Source organism: Cinclus cinclus, chromosome 5, assembly GCF_963662255.1.
Source record: "Cinclus cinclus chromosome 5, bCinCin1.1, whole genome shotgun sequence".
NCBI lineage: Eukaryota > Metazoa > Chordata > Aves > Passeriformes > Cinclidae > Cinclus > Cinclus cinclus.
Window position 1 is genome coordinate 8,795,590 of NC_085050.1, and position 24,318 is coordinate 8,819,907.

The 24,318-nt window shown below is 38.3% G+C and overlaps 1 protein-coding gene across 4 annotated transcripts in view; it reads left to right on the forward strand.

The window, feature by feature from the left end:
- The window catches only part of FAM193A (family with sequence similarity 193 member A), a 76,629-nt gene that overhangs the window by 9,175 nt on the left and 43,136 nt on the right, over window positions 1-24,318 (forward strand). For all 4 annotated transcript variants that reach the window (XM_062492636.1, XM_062492637.1, XM_062492639.1 and 1 more), the window contains exon 2: window positions 22,341-22,406. In XM_062492636.1, the coding sequence (XP_062348620.1) occupies window positions 22,341-22,406 (66 nt within the window). The remainder of the gene's footprint in view (window positions 1-22,340; window positions 22,407-24,318) is intronic.

Here is a 24,318-nt window from a genome sequence, read left to right on the forward strand (position 1 = left end):
GGCAGGGGTGCCAGACTTGAATACACTCCGCCACCCACTTCTCTCTTTGAGGCTCTTTTCAAAGAGAGAACTATTACAAACAGCTGTATGTTGATGTATGTAGTTGAAGTCAGTGCAGTAACTGTGGGCGCTGCAAAGTTTGATTTCTTCTGTATTTTGGAGCTAAAATAATTAAGGTTTTAAACTAAGATTTTAATGGTTTTTTTTTAATGCCAAAGCTTTTTTGTTTTCTGGTTTTTGGTGGTTTTGGGTTTGTTAGTTTGTTTCTTTCCCTGTGCTCAGAAATAGAAACTTTAGCTCTCAGAGCATGTCTTCCTAAACTAGGAAGGTGATGATACCATTGAACTGTACACAGAATTGCTCAAATTGGATGGCACCACTGGTGGGGTCATCCTGCCTGCTTGAGTAGGGTCTTGCTAGAGCACATTGCACCAAATGTTTTCCAGACAGTTCTCGAATATCTCCAGTGAGGAAGAATCCACAGCATCTCTGGGCAGCATGTTCCTGGGCTTAGTCACCTGCAGAGTGAGAAAGCTCTTTCCCATGTTCAGCTGGAACTTCCTGTGCATCAGTTTCCACCTCTTGCCTCTTGTCCTATTGCCTGGCACTACTGAGTAGAAACTGGCTCTGTGTGCTTGACACCCTCCTTTCAGGTGCTTATACACATTGATAAGATGTACTCTGTCTTCTCTTCTTCCTGAGGCTGAACAGGTAGTTCAGATATTTCTAATATTAGGTGTTTTTTTTTTTCCAGTGAGATGGGTAGTTTAATTTAAAAATGCCTTGAGTAGAACACGTTGTCACAGGCAGGCTTTTGCTAGTTTATATATAATGAAGGACGTTAAGGAACATCTTCCAAGTTGTATAACCATATTAAGCTCAACAGTTGACTATTTCAAATGTGTTGTAGGGAATATTTCACCGAGATAGAAATGACACTCTGAATTCGGATAACACTAGTGGTGATGCAAGCCCAGAGACACTTGCATGGACAGGTGCATGAGTGAGAATGTGTGTCCCCATGTGCTGAGGCTTTTTCAAACATGGTGTTTTTGAATGTGGGTTAAAGAGGTTGCCATGGAAGTGTAGGAATGAAGTAAATACTTTGTGTGTGTGCATGGAAATTATTTTTGAGTAGGAGAATACACACATATGTGGGCTGCCAATGGACAAAGAAGTGCCTGACTGAATGTTTAAAGGTTCTTTACCACGCTGTCTCATTGTGAAACCAGTCATTGGGAACAGAAGAGTTCACCTTAAAAAGCAGTTCTGAGCCACAGTGCAGTTCTGCCAGCCTTTAGTGTTTAATTGGTGTGGAGTTAATGACCAAAAGATTTCTTAATTGCCATAATGCTTCCAGGCTGCTTATCTTCAATAAGCTTCTGCCACAACAGATGGCAAGCTAGTGGTTTAGCTGAGGTTCACTAGAAGTTTTTCACAAATTTGTTTTAATGGCCTTAACTTATCTATGTGGCTGTGGCTAATGTGTAGTTGAAACCCCAATCTTCACTGGAATAGGCCTCAAATGAATTAAAAGTTTTAGTTTGTCACCCAGCCAGAGATAGAACTCTCCTTTACTGTCAAAGAAACTTTGCAGTTTTATCTCTGTGATCATCTTTATTTTATCTTTGCATTATTTCCTGGATACTCCTAAGATTTGTCTCCACTATACTGTCATTCTGCACTTCTTTTCAGCAAGTCTGCAGGGAATTGTGCTGGTGTCTGTTGTGATTTGAGACTGCTTGTGGCAGCAGCCTGAAGCTGACTAGGTTGGGGTTTTTTTAGCATCATACAAGTCTGAACCACAAGAATAAAAGTTGATAAAGTTAGTTCCATAATTTTTAGATATTATAAAAAAGCTTTCAGAAAAGATTCCTATGCTTTCAAAAGAAAAAAAAATACAGTTGCTTTTCTGTCTGGAAAATAGGCTGCCATACTTACACAGTATCCACTAGTTACAGATTCAAAATCTTATGTAGGAGGATACGGAACTTTGTGCTGAGAAACACTGCATAGTAACTAAGTTAAATATTAATTATTATTTAATGTTTTTGGAAGTCCTGACCTAGCTTACTGCTTTTCAGAATTACGTGGAAATTATGACAATCACACATTGAATATTATTTAGTCTTCTTGTTCAACGTTTTTTGTGAACTTGGTGGCTGCATCTTAAAACAGTGAAGAGGAAACATTTTTCTGTCAATATTTAAAGTAATTCTGAGCCTGTGTTTTAATTTTTATTCAGGTGAAAAAAATCTAGTGATTGTGTAAGGTTTAGGGGATTGTTCTAACCTCTAGAGACTTGTTAAAACTTTGCTAGAAATGGCCTGTGGTAATGTATTCTTTAAGTAGAACGTTCAGACAGTAGTCCGAGTGTGTGCTTGCCTTTGTGGCTTTTACCTAAGGTCACAGCAATGAGGGTTTGTCTAAACCTGGAGCCAGTTTTGAAACAAACTCTGAAGTCAGCAGGTTGCACTTGATGTTACCTGTTGGTGAGATTGGCTCATCTCTCAGTCAGTAGGGTGTTACTGATGATTTGACAGCTAAGCTGCAAAAGTTGATGGTAGTTTGTGTCTCCTCTGCTAAAACCTAGAGGATCCTAACTGGTGTTAGACCTCCCTTGCACTGATAACACTAAAAAAAAAAAAAAAAAATTTACTCCCAACCCTGTTTATATTTGTGACAATCCGGAGAAAGTCAACATCCTTACTCGCTTTTTCCATGAAGTTTTAACTTGTTGGAATAGCATATACATAGTGTACGATGTTACAAAGTAGAGGATACAGAATCACATTGTCAGTCAAGTTGGAAAAGACTTTTGAGATCCTGGAGTCCAGCCTTGACTGATCACTTCCAGGTCAGCTAAACAATAGCACTGAGTGCCATGTCCAGTCATTTCCTGAACACTTTCAGGGATGGTGACTCTACCACTTCCATGGGCAGTCCATTACAATGTTTAACAACTGTTTATAAAAAAAAATTCCTTTTAATGCCCAACCTATGCCTCACCTGGCCCAGCTGGAGGCCATTTCCTCTTGTCTTATTGCTGTTTGCCTGGGAGAAGAGACTGAGCCCCAGCTGGCTACAGCCTCCTCTCAGGGAGTTGTAGAAAGCAGTAACATCATCCCTGAGCCACCTTTTCTCCAGACTAAGCACCCCCAACCCCCCAGCCACTCTTCATGGGACTTACCCTCTAGATCCCTCACCAGCTCTATTTCCGTCCTCTGGACCTCAGTGACTTCTTTGTAAAGAACAGCTGAGAACTGAACACCAGGACTTGAGGTGAGGCCTCCTCAACAGTGCTGAGGGTGACAGTCCCTGCCCTGGTCCTGCTGGCTACACTACTGCTGTTCCAGGCCAGGTGCCATTGGCCTTCTTGGCCACCTGGGCACACCTGGCTCATGTTCAGTCACTCTCAACCAACACCCCAGAGCCTTTTCCACTGGGCCCTTTCCAGCCACTCTACCCCAGCCTGTGGCACTGCAGGGGCTGTTGTGACCCAGGGGCAGGACCCAGCACTTGGCCTTGTTGAATCAGATCACTGACCTTGGACCACTGATCCAGCCTGTCCAGATCCCTCTGTGGAGCCTTCCCGCCCTCCAGCAGACCAACATTCCCACTCCAACCCTCAGTATGCGAGGTGTTGCCCTAACATTAAAAAGTAATTCCCAGGTAATTGTATTTTTACATTTTAGTTGTTTTCCCAAGTTAGGGATGAATTTGTCTGATGGAAGAAAAATTCTGTGGTTTCTTTGTTACTCATGTATTTCCTTCTTTTTTATATCAGGAAGTTAGTCTTCACTGTTTTGTTTTACTTGCACTGTCCTGTCTCTGACACTTCTGTCACAAATATATTCTTTGTATAGTGTGCTTGAGTAGTTTAACTTTTCAAAGTTACAGGCAAAGTTTTTTTAGTGTTGGTATTAATTCATGATCAGCAAAAAATAGTTGATGCAATGGACTGCTTTTATTGATGCTTTAGAGACTTTATGACTAGAAATTGTTCTTGTCTTAATTTTTTCACCAAAATGGATATTGCGTAGGGTGATGTTTGTGACATGAGAGTTTGCATAGCTATAGCAGTGATCTATTAATGAGTGTTACTACATGATCAGAAAGGTGTTAGGTCTGATGGTTATGTCTTTTTTAGGTTTCTCTGCTTAGTGGGCTTTGCTGGAGTTTAGTGGAGCACAAATCCCTGTCTTTAAAGCATGAGATGAAAGATGTCTTTCTGGTGCCTGTTGTGTCTGCCCTTCCAATATGATGTTGGGATTCTTTTCCTCTTAAGCAAAATTTGACTGACACTACTGAACAGGAAGGATATTAGTAGCTCCTCTTTATGGAAAACCAGTCCTTGTGGTTAGACTGCCTGGCTAGTTGGAAATTATACTGGATGGGGTCACAACTACACTATGTTGCCAGAAGTGGAGGGGGAGAGGCAAAAAGGATGTCAATGTCCCACTGCTACTGTGTGGATTTATCCTTCTAATTAGGCTGTGTTTTTTTTTTTTTTCCATTTTCCTAATCACACTTGTGCATTTATGAGAGAGAGCATGTGTGTGGGTAACTGGTGAGCAGGCCTTGAGCAGGCAGGTGGTCTGACCACCACAGTGTATCAGGAGCTTCTAAGGGAGTTGAGCTTTTTGGGCCTGTTCTTTCCCCTCTGTGAATCATATCAGGTAGACTCCACTAATCCCTGAGCTTTGTCTTCTTTTAAAATGTTAAAGCACATTTAGTATTTGTAATTATATAGCTTAATACATATTAAAAGGTAGATGATTTGTCCAAAGAATATAATTGATTTTAAGATCATTTTATGTTGTGGCTTTTTGTTAATTTTTTTTTGTTGTAGTTACGTTTTTTTTATTGTGTTCTAGGAAGTAGACAAAAATCTAAGCAACCATCTTTGTGAGCCAGCTCCTTAAATCTGACACCAAAGTTGATTGTAATATTCCAGAGTCTCTTATCAGTGCTCTGAAGTCTTAACTTCAAGGTTTTTCCATGCTTATTTTTATCTCATTCATCTGTCTTCTGGTCAATGGAGACAGTACTGATTCTGCTGTTGTTACTTGTTTGTTTAATCTGCTCTTAAAATTGCATATTTGATGGACATTCCACAACCTCACCAAGCAGCCTATTTTTACTCTAACTACTTTGCTATTAATTTTCTGTTGCATAGAGTTCTCCCTTGCTGCAGTTCAAACATTTTGTTGCTTATTCTGTTTGCTGTGGGTAGAGAGAACTGACTCTTCCTCTCCCCTCAGTATTCTGATCTGTAGGGTTGGTGTCCCCAGTTCTCAGAGCCTTTCCTGGCTGGTAATATTGGCTGTGTCTAGTGGTAGTTCTGTTGTGGCTTTTCTCCAGCTGTTCCTGTCTGGCTCAAAGACCTGTGTTCAGAATGAGTTGCAGTTGTCCCTCTGAGTCCCTCTTACTGTAGCAGTATTAGGTGAAAGGATTATGTCCTGTGTCACATAAGCTATGCATCCCAAGGTAGCATTAGTTTTTCCATCAGTCTGACCTTGTTGACTCCTCTTTTGCATCTAGTCACTTCAGTCTATTTGGAAATTCATGGTAATGTCAAGATCTTGCTATTTAATTCGGTCATGAGAAAGTTTCAGTACTTAAGGCTGTCAAAGACATTAATCAAGTAAATCATGACATTTTTTCTTCCTCCTCTGTGTAATTCTTTAATTAAAGAAAATTTTACTGGTTTGACATAACCAAGGTGGCTGTTCCTCCTCTTCATATCATCTAAGTGTTTAAAAAGATTGTTTGGGTATATTTAACTTTTCTGGGAACTCGAAGACAATCCATTCCTCGGGTGTTTCTACCTTCACTCTCTTTTTTTCCCTCCCTCAGTTTTTGGGGTTTTAATTTTTTTTTTTTTGGGGGGGGTGGAGGTTTGGGTTTTCTTTGAAGAGCAAGATTGTTTCTTTGTTTTAAAGAAAGGGTTTAAATAGTTCACCTTTTTCTAAGATTCTGATTATCTAAGACATCCTTCATGAGTTTTCAGAGATAGGATTATTGATTTTGAGGTGGCTCAAAGGATTTCCTGAGGAAGTTTCTTGATTGTTATCAGATCTAGCCTACTTGGAAAAAATATAAGTATGGCTCTTTCCAATAGTCAGCTGATTCTGGGTGGATGTTTTTGCTCATTTGCTTGTACTAGTTGTGCTGCTTGTAGTTAAGCTCTTTGGTGAGGACTTGTTCTTCATCAGTCTGTTTTCTCTCTTCATTTAGTAATGGAGAATTCCAGTAGTAGTATACTGATAGAATTATTTCTTAGTAGCCTCAAGCTGTTTTGTAAGAATTATTTCGTTTTGTGCCTTTAGCCTTTCATTTGTCACTTTTGCTCTCTTGCCATTGTTATTCTTGTTACTCCCTTCATGTGTGCTTTTTCTGAGTCATTATTCTCTTGCTATGTTTTCTATTCTCTTGCTGTGCTTGGTTTTCTTGAATTTGTTTGTTTCTACTGTGTCATTTGAGAATTAACTCTTCCTTGCCATATACTTGTCGTCTGAGCTCTTATTTAGTGATGTGAGATCTATCTTGTGCTTTTCTTACTTCCTTTCCCTCTTCAGTAACCACTGAATTGATGAACTGTCTTACTGTTTACTGTCAACTATTTTTTCTTGCTGCTACAGTTAAAGGAAGTGTCTCCAGTTGCTGTGTTTTAAAAATGTACATTCCTCAAGTCATTCCCAGTAGGTGCCTAGGTTCCATTATCTCTTTGTAACAAAAAGTCTTATGTTTTTTTCCCCCTTTCAGAAAGGATAACATCTGTCTGTTGGCCTTTTCTGATAGTCTGTGGTAAGCTTGCAACTTGATAACATTCATGTGCTTTCCTCGTTTTATTATTTGCAGACTTGCAGGATAACTCTGCACTTGTATTGCTTGTATCCTTTGAGTATAGGGCATAACACTCCTCAACACTTGGATTTGTTTGGTTTGGGTTTTTGTTTGCATGTTTAAGTTTTTGTTGTGTTTTGTGATGAACTGACTGGATCCTTTTTCTGTTAGTGTTCCAGTGGGAAAGGGACTCTTATGGAGTAGATCATAGTGTTATTCCCATTCAGAGAACTCGACAGCTTTTCTTAGGCTTTATGCATTGGTGTCTATTTGTCTAAGACTGATGGATTGATTACTTGGATTTTATAACTTGGATTTTTTTGTGGATAATTGGTTGTACTTACTTCTAGGCTCTTGTCCTGGTGTATAATTTTTGAACTCTTGATGTTTTGCTCATGATCCTAGTGAAAAATAAGTCTTCCCTCAAGCTAACAACCAGGAAAGGCTTTTTTTTTTGTATGTTAATTCCTTGTAATCTTCTACATTCTCACCTACCAGCAAGCAGAACCTCATCACATGGTCAGAGAAGCCAAAGCTGTCCTTTGATAGCATTTTGAAATTCATGGGGTTGTCTGCAAGAGAGCTTGTTCCTGACAGTGTCGGGGTGAGGACAGCTGATTGGGAACTTCTTATTTGTTCTCAATTGTTGTTTGTAATACCCATGAGGAGTAGTTGTTGTGGTGAATGACCATTGAGCAGCTTTTATTTTCTTGGGTCTAAGAGAGGCAAAGAACATCTGGAGCAGTGTGCACCAAAGTAGGGCCAGTATACAGCTTGTTCTTTATGGTGACTTTTCTGATACAGATGTTCACTTGGGTTTGTCTTTTGTAGTCTCCTCTTGAATTGCCTTAAAGACTTTGCAGTCACAGATGTCTTGGTTCAGGTGTCTCCTGCTACTTTTTAATGCCTCACCCCCCAGAAACAAACCCACAATCCAAATCTCAAACCCTCTTTCTTAGAATCTGTAATGTAGAACTATGATCACTCTGTTTTCCTTGTAATCTTCCTCAGTATCGGAAATACAGGCAAATAAAGTCCAAGACATAAGTTTGTCTCACTGTCTCATTATAACCTTTTCATCCTTGGGTCAGGGAACATTTCAGATGAAAGTTTTAGAGATGCCACTTTTTTTGGTTGCTGTTGTTGTTTGTTTTTTTATTTGTTTGTTTGGGGTTTTTTTGTTTTGTTTTTAATTTATTTTATGTGTGTTGGAGTCATGGTTGTCTTCCTGCCATTTACAGCCCTGCGTTTTTGGTGAGGGGTAGCTGAATAGACTCCTGGGCACTCTGATCTCTGATTCTTGAGTTGTAGGTGTAAATTTGGGTCAAAGGACTTCAAGCTTTACATGTTTCCTCATTTGATTCAGTAAATGTCTGCTCCCTCCCATGGTGGCACTTGAAGCAAACAATGTGGTCTGTGTGAGTAGTGTATTTCATGTGGTCGTAAGAAATTAATAAGTGATGTGGTGTGTGTGTGTGTGTGTGGTGAGCACTGAGAGCTTGGCAGTTTAAGGGTAATGAAGTACAAGGACTGAGGTAATCTTGTGTAGGTATTAGCTTAACTTGGAGTTTTATTAACTTTGTAATGATTTGTTAGAAACACAGCCTTTGAATGCGGTTCTGATGCTAGAGCTTACTTGCTGCATCTTCTGTAATTTTGTGAATTGCTTTTAATTATTGAAACTAGGACTCTGCTTCTTACTGATGCTGATTTTTGCAGAATTGAAATGACTTAGAAATAGAGGATTATTTCTCTGACTTGTACTGTCAGTGTCATATCCTAGTACAACATATGTAATTTGCTCTACATTACCTTTTTTTTCTGTTGAGGGGAAAACATGGATAGTTTTAGAAATTGCATTTGGTAGAACATTCTGAAAATGGCCTCTCCAATGTCCAGAATGTGGCTTTACTTAATGCTTTATGAGATTTTGCTGTCAGAAGGATGAATGTTTATCCCTTTAGCAGTTAACAAGTGAGGTCATTTTCTTATAATGTAATTCCTGGAGCAGGGCATCTGCAGCATTGAAGTTACATAATCAGGTAGTTACTTCCTAGATATTGTCTTACAGGTCTTAAACTTGCCTTTGCATGAGTGCTTTCTACTGTTCATAAGGAAACTGCTGGCATATCTTGGGGTTGGGTTGGGTTGGTTTTATGTAGTCCTATTAATTTTATGTATTTCTGTTCAGGATTGAAGTTGAAACAACAGATTAAAACTCTAACAACTCTGACCAGGAAAAAAAATTCTGTGCATGCTTGTTACCTGTTAGGGCTAGTCAAGAGAATTTTGAGGTGTTCTAACTACCTGCTCAGAACACTTTGCTCATTGTCCTTGGGAAAATGAATGCTTTAATTGTATTCGTTATTAGCTTTTGATTGCTTTTTTTAGCACGTGGCTTCAAAATCACTGGGAAATGTTGAACACATTCCTAGAATAGAAAAAACAGAATCCTGGTAGGAGGTGGATTGGCTGTGTTCTGCTGTGTCATATTTAGCTCCAAAGAAGGGAAGTATTGCATGTGGGAAGGGGTATGTGCTTCTAAAGAATTCGTAATGTGCGTAATTAAAATAAAATTTCCTTCTCTCCCTGTTTTCACTGGAAAGCCTGGGTTCTTGGTAGCTCCATGTGTAAGTGTTACAGATACAATTATGTTTTCAGTCAAGTTCAAGCTTGTCTGCATTAAAGCTAGTTCTGTTATTTTATATACTTGCTGCCATTTCACTTGTCATCTAGGGGATAGCATTTAATGCTGTGCTGAAACTCATGAAATACAATTAATTCCAGCACATCCACCAGTAAAAGACCAGATTTCCTTCCCCTATGATTTTATTTTGGTTTCAGGTTTTCAAGTTTGCTTTATTTTGCCAACTGTCCATACCTTTACACAAAATACTTTTTTTTTCTTTTTATTTTCAATGCAGTTTTAAAAGGTATGTAAGAGCTTTGTAAAAACTCTTGTAGACAAATTTCCTCTCCTCTGCTGCTGAAAAAAACACCCAGAAGACAAAGGCAGCTCTTATATTACGATTGGGTTGCAGATGTATTTGGGTGACTGCAAAGCAAGCTTTTTCATGTGAATGGCGATAAAAATGTGAAGGGATCGGGGCAGCTGTTTTGATTCCGTCTAGCTGTAGAAATATGTAAAATGCCTTTCACTAGCTGATTGAACTTAATTTGAAATAGATCTTCACTGTCCGTATCTTCAATTCTACTTCATGTCCTTCATGCTGATAGTCTTGTCCTTCAGGTCAAGTGCATTCCAGGACACATGACTCTGCTTCCGTGTCCTCAGTTTAATTGTTTTCTGCCCATCCCCAGTACCTTCACAGAGAACTGCATTGCTTTGCTAAGCTGAACGAGGCAGGCCTCTTGCTGCCGACCGAGTTTGGCTGTCACCATGTCTGTTCCAGTTAGGCATTTCTTGAGGGAGGTTGACCAAATGAGGTCTCCTCCAGTGGGCTGTGAAGCAGCACTAATACTTCCTTCCTAGTGTCTCTTGAAAACAGCGTCGCGCTTCTTGGAATTGTGTTTCCTTTTCACAGTTGCAGTGATGAGCATCAGCCATTGGTATAACAAAATCCCTGTTTGCTTCCCAATCCTGATAGAAAGTTAATGTGAGAGAGGCTCTTTGGCTGCAAATACAGAATGAGTTGCTTTTCAGTGTTAATGCACCTTTAAGATGTGCAATTTTTTGATTAGGAGATGGGAATTTAAAAATTGTGACAGTGGAAATGTAAACTATGACTAATGAGTTGACTGTAATGAAACAGAAGAAATTATGGAATCATCAATACAAATAATTAAATATGCATCTGCATGATTATACTTTAAAAATAACCAATAACCATTTCTAGTAATGTGTTCTTAATTTACATGCTGTACCTCAGATCAGTGCAATGCAAAACACAAAGAAGATAAGGATATTAATTCTATTGGCTTTAATCTCAATAAATGGTCTTCTTCAGCCAGGTCATTGGTTGCCCAAGTATAGCCCTGCTGTATTGTCTTGGTGTCACACAATTGAAGAGCTGATAGCCTCATGCTTATTTGAGTTGGTTGAGTTTTTTTCTGTTTAAAAACATTTTTCTTTGAGAAAAAGAAATACATAAAAAAGATGAACACAAGCTTATGTTATGTAGTGCAGCTTTTTGACTTGTATTTGAATTTTACTTCAAAATGTGGGGGTTTGAGTCTTACTATCTTCACAGTTTCTTTGCTGAAGTGTCATTATTCATTATGCTAAGTAGGCTGTAATATTTCTGTGCTAAGTTCTGTTTTAACTTAATTCCTTAAGCTTCAATGTAGATTTTTTTTAAAAATTATTTTTAATGACCAAATATTTTTTTTTCATGGAAGTGAATTTTTCCTCTGATGGTATGAGAAAATGGCTCATCAGATACATCTTCCATTTGGACAAATAGTGGTGCTGCAGTTTGCAAAGTAAAGCTTGACAGTTGGGCAAAATCATAAGTTTAGGTTTTAATTCCCCCTCCTGCTCTCCAAGGACAAAATCTCTCCTTTCTTGCAATGCAGTATGTATTTCTGTATGGTAGATATTATATATTTTTCTAATATATGTTTATAAATGTGAGCATGGTAGAAATTGTAATTCTGATACTTCTCAGTTTTGTGGGATAAGACAGATGGTTTTAGGTTCAAAGGAAGATAAAAGGACAAGTTGGGATTTGCAAGCATGGGCACTTTTCATGGCATCAGGGATCTGTTGCTTTCTCCTGTAGTGATCCTTCTCTCCTGGAAGGCAATTAACCATTAACCACCAGAGACAGCAGTCAAATCAGTAGGGCATTATTAACCCTTGCTTGGACACATAGGTCTTCCTTGAGAAGGGACATGGAGACAGCTGGGCAGTTCTGCCTTCAGGGTGGGCCTGTGCTGCACCTACTGTTCACTGCTTTTGAAAAAGTTAGGGAGACTTCAGCTTATTCAGTTTCAAATGCAATAGGAGTATTTTTGTTCCCAGATGACATGGATCATCCAGCTTTTTGGCATGGAAAACCTTCAGTAATGGGTTTGCTAGTGGGTTTTAGGGAACTGTGGTAATGCTGTTTTTCTTTTGTGCAGTGTTGGAAGAAAACATAAAATTGTATTGATAAAGCTTCTAGGGGATACAGTGATTCAGAGAGGGATAATCAGAACACTGAGCCTGACAAAACCCAATATTTGTTCATATGCTGCAAACAGTATTCATGGAAGTGTTGTTGAATTTCATGTGCCTTTGGTAGTCACCTTTAGGATGGCTGTGCTGATGACCTCTGTCTGGGTGCACAATATTCTGTGAATTAAAAAAAAAAATTTAAAATTATCGTGGTCCTTTCATCTCTTCACAGTGGTTTCAAGTGGGAGGTTGTTGGGTGTCTGGCAGGGATTTCTTCCAGAATTACCAGTTCTTGTGAGTACTTTGTAGGAAGAGTGATGTAATTGTCTGTGTCCCTCACTTCCAAGGGCCTGTTGTCTAACCCTTTCCAGTTTCTTGGACCATAAGGAGAAGATGGCTCATCAGAAAAAAGCATCTGAATGCATAACAGGATAAAAGTAATGCTGAAGAGCACCATTTGATGTTTGATTCTGGGCCTAGATGAATTCTGTTAGAGATGGTTTGCTACTTGCAGTTTTTAAATAGGGATTATGCCAGATCATATCTTATGGAAAAAGGATCCAACAGTAATTAGTTCAGGAAGGTCCTTGGCCTTTATCAGGACAAATTTTGTGAGATCATGTGCCAGGCAGTGCTTAGATGCATTTCTGAATTACAGCTTATCTAGGTTTGGTTTTAGCGGTGGAATTCAACTCAAGAGTATCCACGGAACAGAGCAGGGACTTCTGGTAAGGTCTGTACTCTCCATTCTATAAAATAACTGTTCATTTCTTAATATTTTTTTTTCCTTTAGGGTATTATTTGATAGTCATCACTTGTCACATGAAGCTTTTTAAAATAAAAAACCAGGGGAGGTGAATTCTATGGCAGTGGTTGAGGCAGGGATGAATATAACCATCTGTGGGTTTCATGGAAGAAATAGTTAAAGTTGGCATCATTCAAACTAACGACCAAGTAAGTCATTTGACTTTGTTCAATAAAGCAGAATAGATAAGAACTTATTTGAGTACAACCTTGCTTTAACTTCCATTTAAACAGTTACATCAATGTAGATTGTTCTGTCTTGTAAGAGGCTACAAATCAGAATTTCATCTCTTTAATTTTGGATTTTGAGTTCTTCCCAATTCCTGTAGAGACCATGGCTTTTTTTGTGTGTGCTAACATTTTCGTGTTGTGGCACTATAACCTGTGAACTTATTTCCTAAGAGGTGCTCATTTCCTGAAGGATGTAGTTTAGGTTTATTCAGCTAAAAGAAAACTGAGTGAGCTATTGAAAAACGTGTGGGAGGAATGGCACAGAATATAGATGTTGTTTCCTTAAAACTCATTACAGAGTAACAGTATCTATGTGAGTATGAGTATCTGTGTTCTTTTCAAAGTACTGCTTCAAAGTTGTCTCTTTGTGGTACTACTGAGGAAAAAAATAACTTTCACTGGGGAGTTTCATGCCTCTTTCTTTGCAGCGTAGATCATGTCTTTTAAGATGGCTGTGTTTCCAAGTATGGATTTTTGTCAGTCCAGGTTTGATGGGTTTGTTAATTTTAAATAGCTATTTAGACTTCTGTCTGTTCTGATTACTGTGCTACAGTAGAATTGTTTTATTTTGGCACTGAGGATCCAAAGTAAAAATAAATACAGCAGGTAAATGATCGGCTCTGTGTAAATCTACCAGAGGTGGTGATTTTACTTAATTTTCAGAGGACTTGAGTCTTACAGAACTGAAGTAGAGAGAGAACTGTTTTGGTTTTTTTTTTATTCTCCATTGTCCAATGCTGTCTAATTTCCTTCCTCCCTGCTCTATTTTTGAAGGTTTTGTGTATGTCTGGGCAAACAAGAACACAACACAAACTTAATTATGTATACTTTTTGTGCAGACTTTAAAAAGTCATCCATGTATTTGATTCAACAGAAGCTGACAGTGCATGATGAATACTCTTGCAAACTGTGGAGAAAAAGATGCCTTTAACTTCCTCAGCCTACTAATATGCCTCATTTTGAAAAACAGCTCTACAGGTGGTTTATTATCCTTCCTCCCCCATCCCTGTCATAGGCCTATATATACTTACATCTTACAAAAATTCTTTGGGAAAAAGTCTTGTTGGCCAAATATCTTTAGACTTAAGTTTTAGCAGGAGGTAGTAGGCACTTGTAATCTTGGATATCTTGTTATCTTGTCATTTAGGATATCTCCCCCAAATGGGTGGGGTGGGGGCAGCCTCCCCACTCACCCTGACCTCACTCTTAACTCGTTAACTGTTGCTGAACCAGAAAGTATTGGTGTTTTCAACCAAGTCATGTATATGAATAACTACCTGTACTTCTGTAATTCCTCTCTGTTGATTGAACTTCTATAAAACAAAGAATTAAACTGGAAAAAGTATAATTTTGAAATAATTTCAGTTTGTTGAAAACTCCATTGACATGTTGACTTAGTATCTAAGGTCTTAATGGATATCACTGTTGGAAAAGAAGCAATTCAGATTTGAGGTCTTGGGGGTGTGGGGAGAGGAATAATTTTGGGGATTTGAGCCTTTCATGGTACGCTTGCTTCATAACCTACAATGCAAGGTAGTGGAACTTTCTAGATTAAACCTCCCCACCCTCAGCTTGTTGGCTTGCTTGACATCAACAATTTACTTTAGGACAAACTTTTACTAAACTATGAAAAAGCTAAGTGATAAGTTTTAATAATATAACTTGTTGAAGAAGGGAAGCCTTCCGAGAACCTGTCTTGCAGATTAGTCAGATTCTGTAGTGGTGTGATTAATAAGGAAAACACTGGAAGTCAATGTTATTACATAAAATAGATTAAAATTGCCATAGAAATGTCACTAAAATTACTGAAATCTCACAATGTTGATTTTATTTGTATTTTTCCTCATTTTTTGTGTAAGAAGACTATTAGTTATATTGGCTAAAGAGGATTTAACCTGGAATCTTACTAAAGTTATTTTGGCAGTAGCACAATTCAAAAGGGAGAGGAACAGTTTTGCTCATAAGTATTTTCCGTGAAGATGCTTGGATACAGAGTACCTAATTTTGGTTTAATATGATGAGTGTCTATTGTCAAAGATATCTTTATCTTAGTATATTGTCCCTAATATGAAGTAATATCATACTTTATCTGTTGGAGGGCTAAACTGAGTGACTTCAACAACAGCCTTGTTAGCTCCTTGCAAGTATCTAGGTTTGTAATTGAGTGTAACACTGGCTCTCTGCTCTGCATGTTTCTGTCTCTTGCTAGTCTTTGCAAACAAAGCAAGTGTGAATTCTCAAGTTGGATGAACCATTTTTCTTAGACCCAGCATTGTCTCTCTTCCTCTTTGCATCTTTATAGGTAATTTCCTGTGTTTAGCCCTTGACTGTGATATCCCTCTGGCTAAGCATGGTGGAGGGAGCATGGTACAAAGGGCCAGTGGGCTCTACAGTCACAGGATTTCCAACCTGCCCCATCCAAATGCATGTACACAAGATGGTACATGAATCATAACATGCTGGTTTGTCAGAACTAGTTGATGCGTCTCGTGGTGTTCTGCAGCAAATTTGCTTCTTAATGATTTCTGCTAAGTACTGCAACTGTTGAACACAGATGTGCTGCACACTAGATATCAGTGTAAGTAAGGGTTGAGTCAGCATGCTGGCTGTATTCATGTGCAGAGCTTTTGCCCTCTGGAGCTCTGACAAGCTTCTCATGAATGTTTTTCTCTTGACTGTTGTTCGGCTTCTGGCAACTTCTGTTTTTCCTGCTTTTTTTTCATATTATTCATCAAATTATTTCATATCTAAAAGCTGGTTTATCTATATTCGGGAGTCACAAAAGCCTTGTAACTCTCCTTGTAATGGTTTTTCTTTCTCAGCTTTCACTTTTTTATATCCCTGATAATTGACATAAAGATTTAAATGTTCTCTGAAGTTGTATAGTCCAGTAGCTTTTCAAAGGAGTACCAAGGGCTGACTTGTGGTATCACTGACGTAGGTGTATTTTTTTTCTTCATTAAAACATTTCCAGTCTCAAGAGTGTGGACTACACTAGAATAATTCAGGCTAGGCTGGGAAAGGTTAATGTTTGGTAAAATGAATTGCTAGTCTGCAGAGTTACTCAGTTGGCCAAATCAGGTGTTGGCTGCCTTAATAGGGATATTTGAAGTTAAATTATCATCACCTTGCCTTTCCTTGTGCTGGTTTTTATTTGGTACTCTGGCACCCTTAGTAAAATTAAGGATCTTTTTGCATAGGAAGCCTTCACAATTTTCCCTGTTGGTGACTGTTGCAGATAATCAGTAATTCATCTGTCAGTGTCTGTCCTACAATCCTGGGACTCCCTGGCAAGCAAGTCTGTGTTTGGATGTACAGCTATGTTCTGTTCAGTGTCACTAGAGATGTGTGATTATGAAATGAAAAATTTAGATATTTGCCCATTTCTTAAGCAAAGCAGTCTTTCTTCTAGGTCAGGGAGGGATACTATGGTAGTTTTTCATCTTTTATCTTTATAGTTAATAAAACTAGTTGGTGGACTTTATTCATTCCTCCCCCATTGAGAAATGTTTCACTACTGCTTCACGCTAAACCATAGCTACCTATAGAGTAGGAACCTTTAAACTTTTCCCTTTTGCCCATCAAACATTTACCTATTTTCAAGCTATTGATTCAAAAGTCTTTGAAATTAAGTTTTGTAAAACTGATGGCAAAATACTGGGTTTTTTTCCTCCAATCCAATAATAATAGACTGTGATAACTGCTTGAATGTTGCTGTGCCAGTGAGCCTGGAATTGTGTTGCATGTTACTGATTATTTTCCTGCCTGCTGTTGGGCCTGCTAATTTTGCATTCTTCTTGCTCCAGTGCTAGGAAGAATACTCTTACCTTTAATCTTTTTACAAATACCATTTTAATATGCTTTTTTTAGAGGTCATGCTTTCCTACTACAAAGGCTCTTGTTCTTTGGGGGGTTATTTAAAAATGAAAACTAAGAAGTCTGCAAAGTTCTTATCTTCCCTTCTATTAGAAAAGTTTCCTGTTCACCTCCACTTGGGTGTCAGACTGTGGTTCATGACTGTGGACAGGGACCATCAGTGATCTTGGGCCAGCCCAGCTGGAGCACAGCAGGCCCAGGCATGCTGTGGTAGAGGACACGTCTGCATTTCTTGGTCATGTTGTTATTGACCATAAGTATGTGGATGTGGTCATCATGTCCAAGAGGATTCCTGAGTGTAGTTCTGGGTAATCATTCATCTGATTCCAAGACCTCCCTGGACTGTTTCTTTCAATATTAGACTTCCATAATTCATTATTACTATTATCGTATTTCAGTACTTAACAAGTACTTTGATGAAAAAATAATGTAATATACCTGTTTTTCTGGAGTATCTTCTGCTTTATTGGGTGTATGCTTTGGTTTGCTTCAGTTTTGCAGTAGCCAATATCTTGCAGGGCTTATAGCATTTTGGTCCAGGAGTTCTTGCTTTCAGGTGGTGCATGGCACCGGTGTGTCCAGAATATAACCAAAACAACCTTTTCTGTGAGAAACCAGGGAGTATTTTGCTTAGTTTCTTGGTAGTGTGCTTCTGATGCCTTTAAAAATGCTCATGGGTTTCTTAAAGCAAATGAAAAATAGTGATTATGTTGAAATAAATCTCATAGGCAGGAATGATGACACTGCCAAGTAGAACTGTTTCAGTGTGCTCTTCCTCTGAAAAACTGGGTTGTACCAGATGTTAACTGGGTATAATGTGGACTTAGGAGAGGATTAGGGAAGGGATAAGTGTTGATAGTTCACTTGCTGTGTTTTACATCATAATATCTATGTGCTGTTTTGCAGAGGCTACTGTCTCTGCAGAGGCTGCAGTCACTCCTGCCTGTGTTAAGGAGCAGTGTTTTAAGCAAACCCCAAAATCTTGCTGTGCTAGAGTGCTGGCCACGGTGTTGTCCTGTCTGATAGTGTTTGCTTCTAGAGGATGAGGAGGACTACAGTGCACGTGTACAGTAATCTTCCTGTGTGCCTTTGGAGGTTTTACCAGTCCCCGGGTGTCCTGCATCAGATTTTGTTTGTTACCTACTGCTGAATGTCTCTGATACGTTTATCATCATTCTTTCCCCTCATCCACCAGACATTTGACTTGTACAATGGCTTATCATTAAGTCAGTTTGGGTTAGGGAGGAAGGATCCTACATTTTCTCTTATTGAAATCAGATCATTTGCTATCTGTTGAACTAAAGGCATAAAGAAATTATTCTTCCTATCTGCAAGTCACTTAGGATTTTGAAAGCATCACTCAGCTGCCAGCAGCAGTTCTCTCACCAATTCAGCTGTGTCTGGGAGAAGAGAGAAACAGCTCAGGCTGTGACTGGAGGTTCACTGGGGCTGTAGGGAGGGAGGTTTTGAGCAGAGAGTGGGACTTGACAGTGCTGCCACCAAAGAGTGGTGGTGGGCGATGGCAGTGGGAGCAAGGCAGAGCTGCTCCAGGCACTGCTGTGAGAGAGCTGTGGCAAATGGGTTTTGGCTTGAAAATGCAGGCAGGAGAACCAGTGGCATGGACAAGACATCTAGATGGGTTTTGGGAGGAGTAGCAGGCTTAAGTTTGTTTAGGGTTACTCAGATACTGACAGACATTTCAACAAACTTATTTTTTCACCTACCTATATAAAAATAATTGATTCAAGTGGTATGGAATACAATTATTATACTAGGACCTTGTAGAAGTAAGTGGAGCTGTAATTGTCTCTTGGTAGCATAGGGTTTTTTTCTGATTTGTCTTTCCTAATGCACCTGGGAAAATCAGTGCAATTTATCCTTGCTGTTTTCCTCTGGGAGGAATTTTGATTCCATCTTGCCTTTTTTTTTTTTCCTTTTCAGTTTAGGGTTCAGTGATGGTGAATTGAATCTAAATTTCCTTCCTGTGCTTTTCTTTTCTTGAGCTCTCCTGAGATCTTGCATCACTCTCACTTTCATGATGTTTGTGTGGCTTCACAAGGCTTCACTTGCGAGACAGATGGGGGTGTGTTGTCTAGTAATGTGTCACTCAGCCTCCTGAAGGTCTGATTTCAATAGTGACAGGCTATTAGAGCAAATTATGGCAGTCTCTGAGTACTTATTTTCTAATTGCTCAACTGGTTCTTCAAGGTCGTTCCAGTGTAATCAGGCAGTATTGTTTAATTTTTTTTTCCCTCTTTCTTCATGCTTTCTGGTATAAATTATGCTGTTGCCAGGATGTTACATGCCTTATTGTCCAGTTTTGGAGAAGGTGGGTTTGTGTGACAGTAACTTCCAAGAAACACAAGATGTATTTCCCAATATATTTTCTGTTGTAGATAAAATTAATACTAAGAACAGAAGTACTTCATACACACACTTTTCATTATGGTGAAGAGTGCTTGCAGAGATTCAAATGTTCTTCATCATCCATGTCAGCCTTCATTATGGCATTTACCTTCACAAAGTAGCTTTTTAGAACACAAAACATGAAAATAATTTTAAAAGGATACTCAGGAATTAAAAAATAAGGCTTTTTAAATGAAATAAAAAGTTAGGGTAATCCAGAAGTGACAGCTGTCTAGCTTGTCGCTTCCACTTGAATTCTCTGCCCACAGAGTTATATCTGTCAACATATGGCACAGTAACTAGATATTGGAAGGTCCTTCTGCCAGTCTCTTTAGTTACATGAAGAATTTAGTGCTATTAGCTAACTTTGTCATCTCAAGCACTTTCTTGTTAAAGACTTCGGATGGCTGTAATTTGTCTTTTGAAAGCATAATATATAAATTTTAAAAATAATTTTCTTCTCTAGTACTAGTGAAGCACAAAGCAAGCATTAACATACTGAAATTATTAGTGCAACTCTGAGATCCTTGAGGACTCTTGGCTAAATCTCATCTACTCTTGATGGTTTGCTAATTTTTCACTTGTCCATTTTCTCTCTATTGTTTTTTTCCTAGCAGTGCTTTGCTTTGAAGCAGATCTTCTAATGAATATTCCATAAAGGCCTTTTACTGGGAGAATATCTTTAAGTTCCTCCCTCATGAACATAAACATACTAAAAATAATTTTGGTGATTTTTGCCTTGACTTTAGGTTATTTAAGCTTTTTTCTTTTTCTTTTTATGCTTCTATTTGTTTACTTACTGTAGCCTTACAGATCCTGAGAGCCTCCTTGCTTCTCCCTAAATTATTTGTGAGACTGTCCCATATTTTCTTTCTGTTTTTTAACTTGCTATTGTTTGAGCCTCATTTGGACAACTTTTACAAGATTCTTCTAATGTTTTTTCTAATATGTTATTTATCCATTTCCTCCTTCCTTGCCTGTCATGTCATTACTCATCCCCATTTAAGTATGTTTTTTCTGTAATTTTTATGGTTCCTCTAGGCCTCTCATACAATGTCTTCTATCTCATTGCCTACAGACAGTTTTTGATTATTCTCTTGGTTTCCTCCTATTTGTCCAACTCCTTCTTTTAAATTCCTTGGTGTTTGTTCCTCCTGCAGGTATTTAGGTCACTATTAAATTCTGGGGATGGGTTACACTAATATTTGTTAGCAAATGCTGCACAGTGCTTAGGATCAAGGGATGTCTTTTCTGACAGCTTGTTCCATGATGCAGTCATTCCTGATATTCAGTATTTTGTCTTGGCTTCCTGTGACATTTAGTGGTTAAAAAAACTTCCCAATGTTTTTGCCTTTTGTACCATTTCTGAGTACCTTTAGGTTGGTCACTCAATGCCTGCATTTTTCAATGTGATGGCTCATGTGTTCCTCATTATCACTGTCTTGAATGTAAAGAAGGTAAATGTACTCCCTTAATGAATAAGTAATGCCTTTGGATAAATTTCTTTTTTTTTTATTTTCTCCAAAAATGTGTTTTTAACTGCAGATAACTATTTCATTCTAAGCTTTTGTACTTGTTTCTTTGTTTTTGAATGTCTATGCATGTCAACAATCAGTGGACCTCCAGACTGGAGGATGTTCTTTTCTTGATGAAGAAGACTTCTTTCAATCAAACAACCCTTATTTTTTTTTATATATGCATATTCTTTTGGAAGGTGTCTAAATAAAAACAGGGGACTTGTTCCACATCAGTATTTTTGTTCCCATAATTTTAGACCTGAGATGCTTGACTTGCGTATGAGGTCTTTTTTCTTAAATATCTACTCTGGAAAGATAGCATAGGGTATGGAAGTGAAGTGTGATTTCTTATTTGTATTTTTTCTAGCAGTGATTTGGCAGTCCCCCACTTTGCCTTTGGAAAAATTCACCTGAAGGCAGTGTCTTTGCAATAATCTCCCTGTCTCTAAACTGAGCAGGTGGGAATGCTGTGAGATGTATAAACTGAAGGATGCTCCTTTGCACTGAGGACAGCTCCAGTTAGAGTTGATGGTTTGGCCACAGGGCAGAAATGTTTTTTGAATGCTGTCAATACAAACATATAAGATGTGGGCGTTCTTGGTCAGATAGACTGGTTTTATTATGGTCTGTAGAGTAGTCTTAGAAACACTAATACCCAACAGCAATAGGTGGGAAACTGGAGGGCAAAAAAGAGTTTAGCAAAAACATGATAAAGGTGGAACAGAGGCATGAGAATTGAGAAAATCTGAAATGCAAAAGCTCAACCAAGGGTTAAGAAGAACAGACTAAAATAATTGACTGACTTTATTTCTCCTTTCCTGTTTTTCAAAAATTTCTCTTTTCCCGTTTTAGAAATGTCTTTTCTTCAAGTTCTTATGATCTAGAGCTCTTCATTGTCACTGACTTGAATTCTCACATTGTCTTGACTTTCCTCTTGATTTAGTGTCCTCAAATAATGCTGTGGGAGAACACTTGGGGCTTGTAAAGGGCAGTTCATTGCTGTCTGGTGTAGTCTGTGTAGCACTTGTGTAGAAGAGATCTCAGAGGTTTCTGTGTGGGTTATAACCCGGGGCAGGAGGGAAGCTGCTGCACTGGAATAGCTGAATGCCACTGGGAGGCTTGCTGTGGAATACTCTTCTGGTTAATACTGCTTATTTTTCTAAGCAATATGGTATTCAACTTTCAAAAAGCAAGTATCTTTGTTAATTGTTTTGATTTACAGTACAAGTTTAAAAGCTAAATGCAAACAATCAAATAGTGAAGGAAGAATGTAGTTTTGTTTATGACTTTTCTGTTTTCAGCTCAAAGTTGCTGCTGAAACAGCTATAGTGCAAAAGTTTAAAATCCAAACTTTAGCATCTGTAGAACTTTTTTACAAAAGAAAATGAGATTTCACCATCTTCGCAGTTGAACAATGATTCAAATTTCAAAAGCTGTTGAATCAATCTTCAGATACTGAGGATGATTTTAATTTTTATAAAGCTCTTCTAGCAATTACCTCAGCTATTGTCACCAGTCTGTTGTTACTTTTTTTCCAGGTTTCACTGAATGGTACACAGTTTACAGACAGTTCTGTTGGATCAGAATTCACAGGTGTTTCTCAGGTATGTGCTGTCAAATTTTGTGGGTATATATAAAGGCAGAATTATTTGCTAATGGGATAAGATATTAAACAGTATTAAAGGTACTAAATCAAACTCTTCAGAAAGATTGCTATGTGAGATTGGCATATTGCTAATTGAAGTCAGTTTCTGATTATTTCCTATTCAAACTTTAAAAAGCATTGGAAACTTTTTTTTTTAAGTGAAATTTTATTCTTATAGTATGCTTGAAGTTGGATATGGATGTTAAAAAAAAAAAATCTATGCAGTTCTATGGCAATAGAGTTATTCCTGGAAATAAATCTAAATACATAGCAGAGATGCAGTTATTTCTGTTCCAGCTTGTCCTACTTCCAGCTTTCATTTATGAATGTTATATCTGAACATGTTTCAGAGAGAAAGTGAGACTTGGTGTTTTCTTGTAGAGATGCATCCCACATTCTTTGAAGCTTGACTACTGGAAAAATATCTTGCTTTTCACAAAATATGCACTTTGCTTTGATGACACTGAAGAGACATAAAAATGCAACCTAATTGTGAGCTTTCCTAATCCAGCAGGAGTTTACTGCCCCTGTTGAAATGGTCACATGAAGAATCACTGCATTCTCATGTTTTAAATAAATAAGACACTGCAATTTATAGCTTCATTTTAGTAGGATAAATTCATAACAGGTATGATTATGATTATGGTCTAGATTTTGTCAGAGTTGCAACTTTCATTCTTGATTTGCATTGTGCTCGAGGAACCAAGGGCTTTAATGTGAGGTTCACATCTGTTATTAAGGGCCCAGTGGGGAGATTGTTAGGGTTTTACTGAGTCTGGCCAGAACCAAGACTGTTGTTCCTGCTGTGTTTGCCATGGCTTTTTAATGATTGTAGTGCAGCTTTAAGCAAGCTACACAAACACACACACACACACACACACACACACACATCTGAACTTTTCTACAAGTCCCTGCAGAGTGGTTGTGTTTGCCACGACCTTTACCTTTGCAAAAGAGTGTCAGGTTGTCTTAGCTTTTGAACTTTTACATTTTTGTCCTCTTCTTTTCCTACTTGTTGGAAGATGTCCTGCAAATGAAGTTCATAAGGATTTGCCTGCAAGATAGCTATGAAGATGTCATCTTCCCAACAGGGACTTAATCTGGCTTCAAAAACAATTAATTTAAGAAAACTTTCAGGGCTAACGGATAAGCAGCCATGGCCTCCTGCATGCAGGGGTTTTAGGCATGAATGAGATCTTCAGTTGAGTGCAGGTCAGCCAAGAGGAATGTCTAACTTGGGAAATCTGTTGGTGCTTGTAGAGCCTATAAAAGAGTTGGTCAGTCTTGACCTTTCAGCTGGCAGAGGGAGTCTTCCTGCATGAGAAGGTTTTCTTAAAACCTGCAGTAGACTCTGGGAAAGATTGTCTTCTTTTTCCTGCCTTAGTGCTTAGTGCAAATTCTAGAAGTGGCAGCAGTGAGTAAGGGTTAGCTGTTCTTACTAAATCTGTTAAATTTCTCATGAACTTTTGAAAGATAGGAAGATATTTGTGGAGATGAAATTGGTGTGTCTTTTGGGGTTTTATGTCTAAAATTCTTAGTTCTCCTTTCCATATTGCAGAGTCTTACAATAGGTGAGTTTTACAAATGTGAAGAACACAAAAATCAGAGTAGGTAATGCTCTGCTGTTTTTCTTTAGATGTCAGCAGAAGAGAATTTATTTGTTGTTGCTCTAAAGACAAGAAGAGAGTGAATTATGGTTTAGCTTGGACTGCTCCTTTGCACTAAAGAGCTATTCAGCTGTGCTTGTGCAGTTCAGCCTTACAAGATCTTTAAAGCTGTATTTTTTTGTTAGTATTGAGATTGAAGCAGCATCAAGAGCAATGCCTGGATTACTTAAAGTTTGCTTTTTCTTTGACAAAGAATTAAACTAT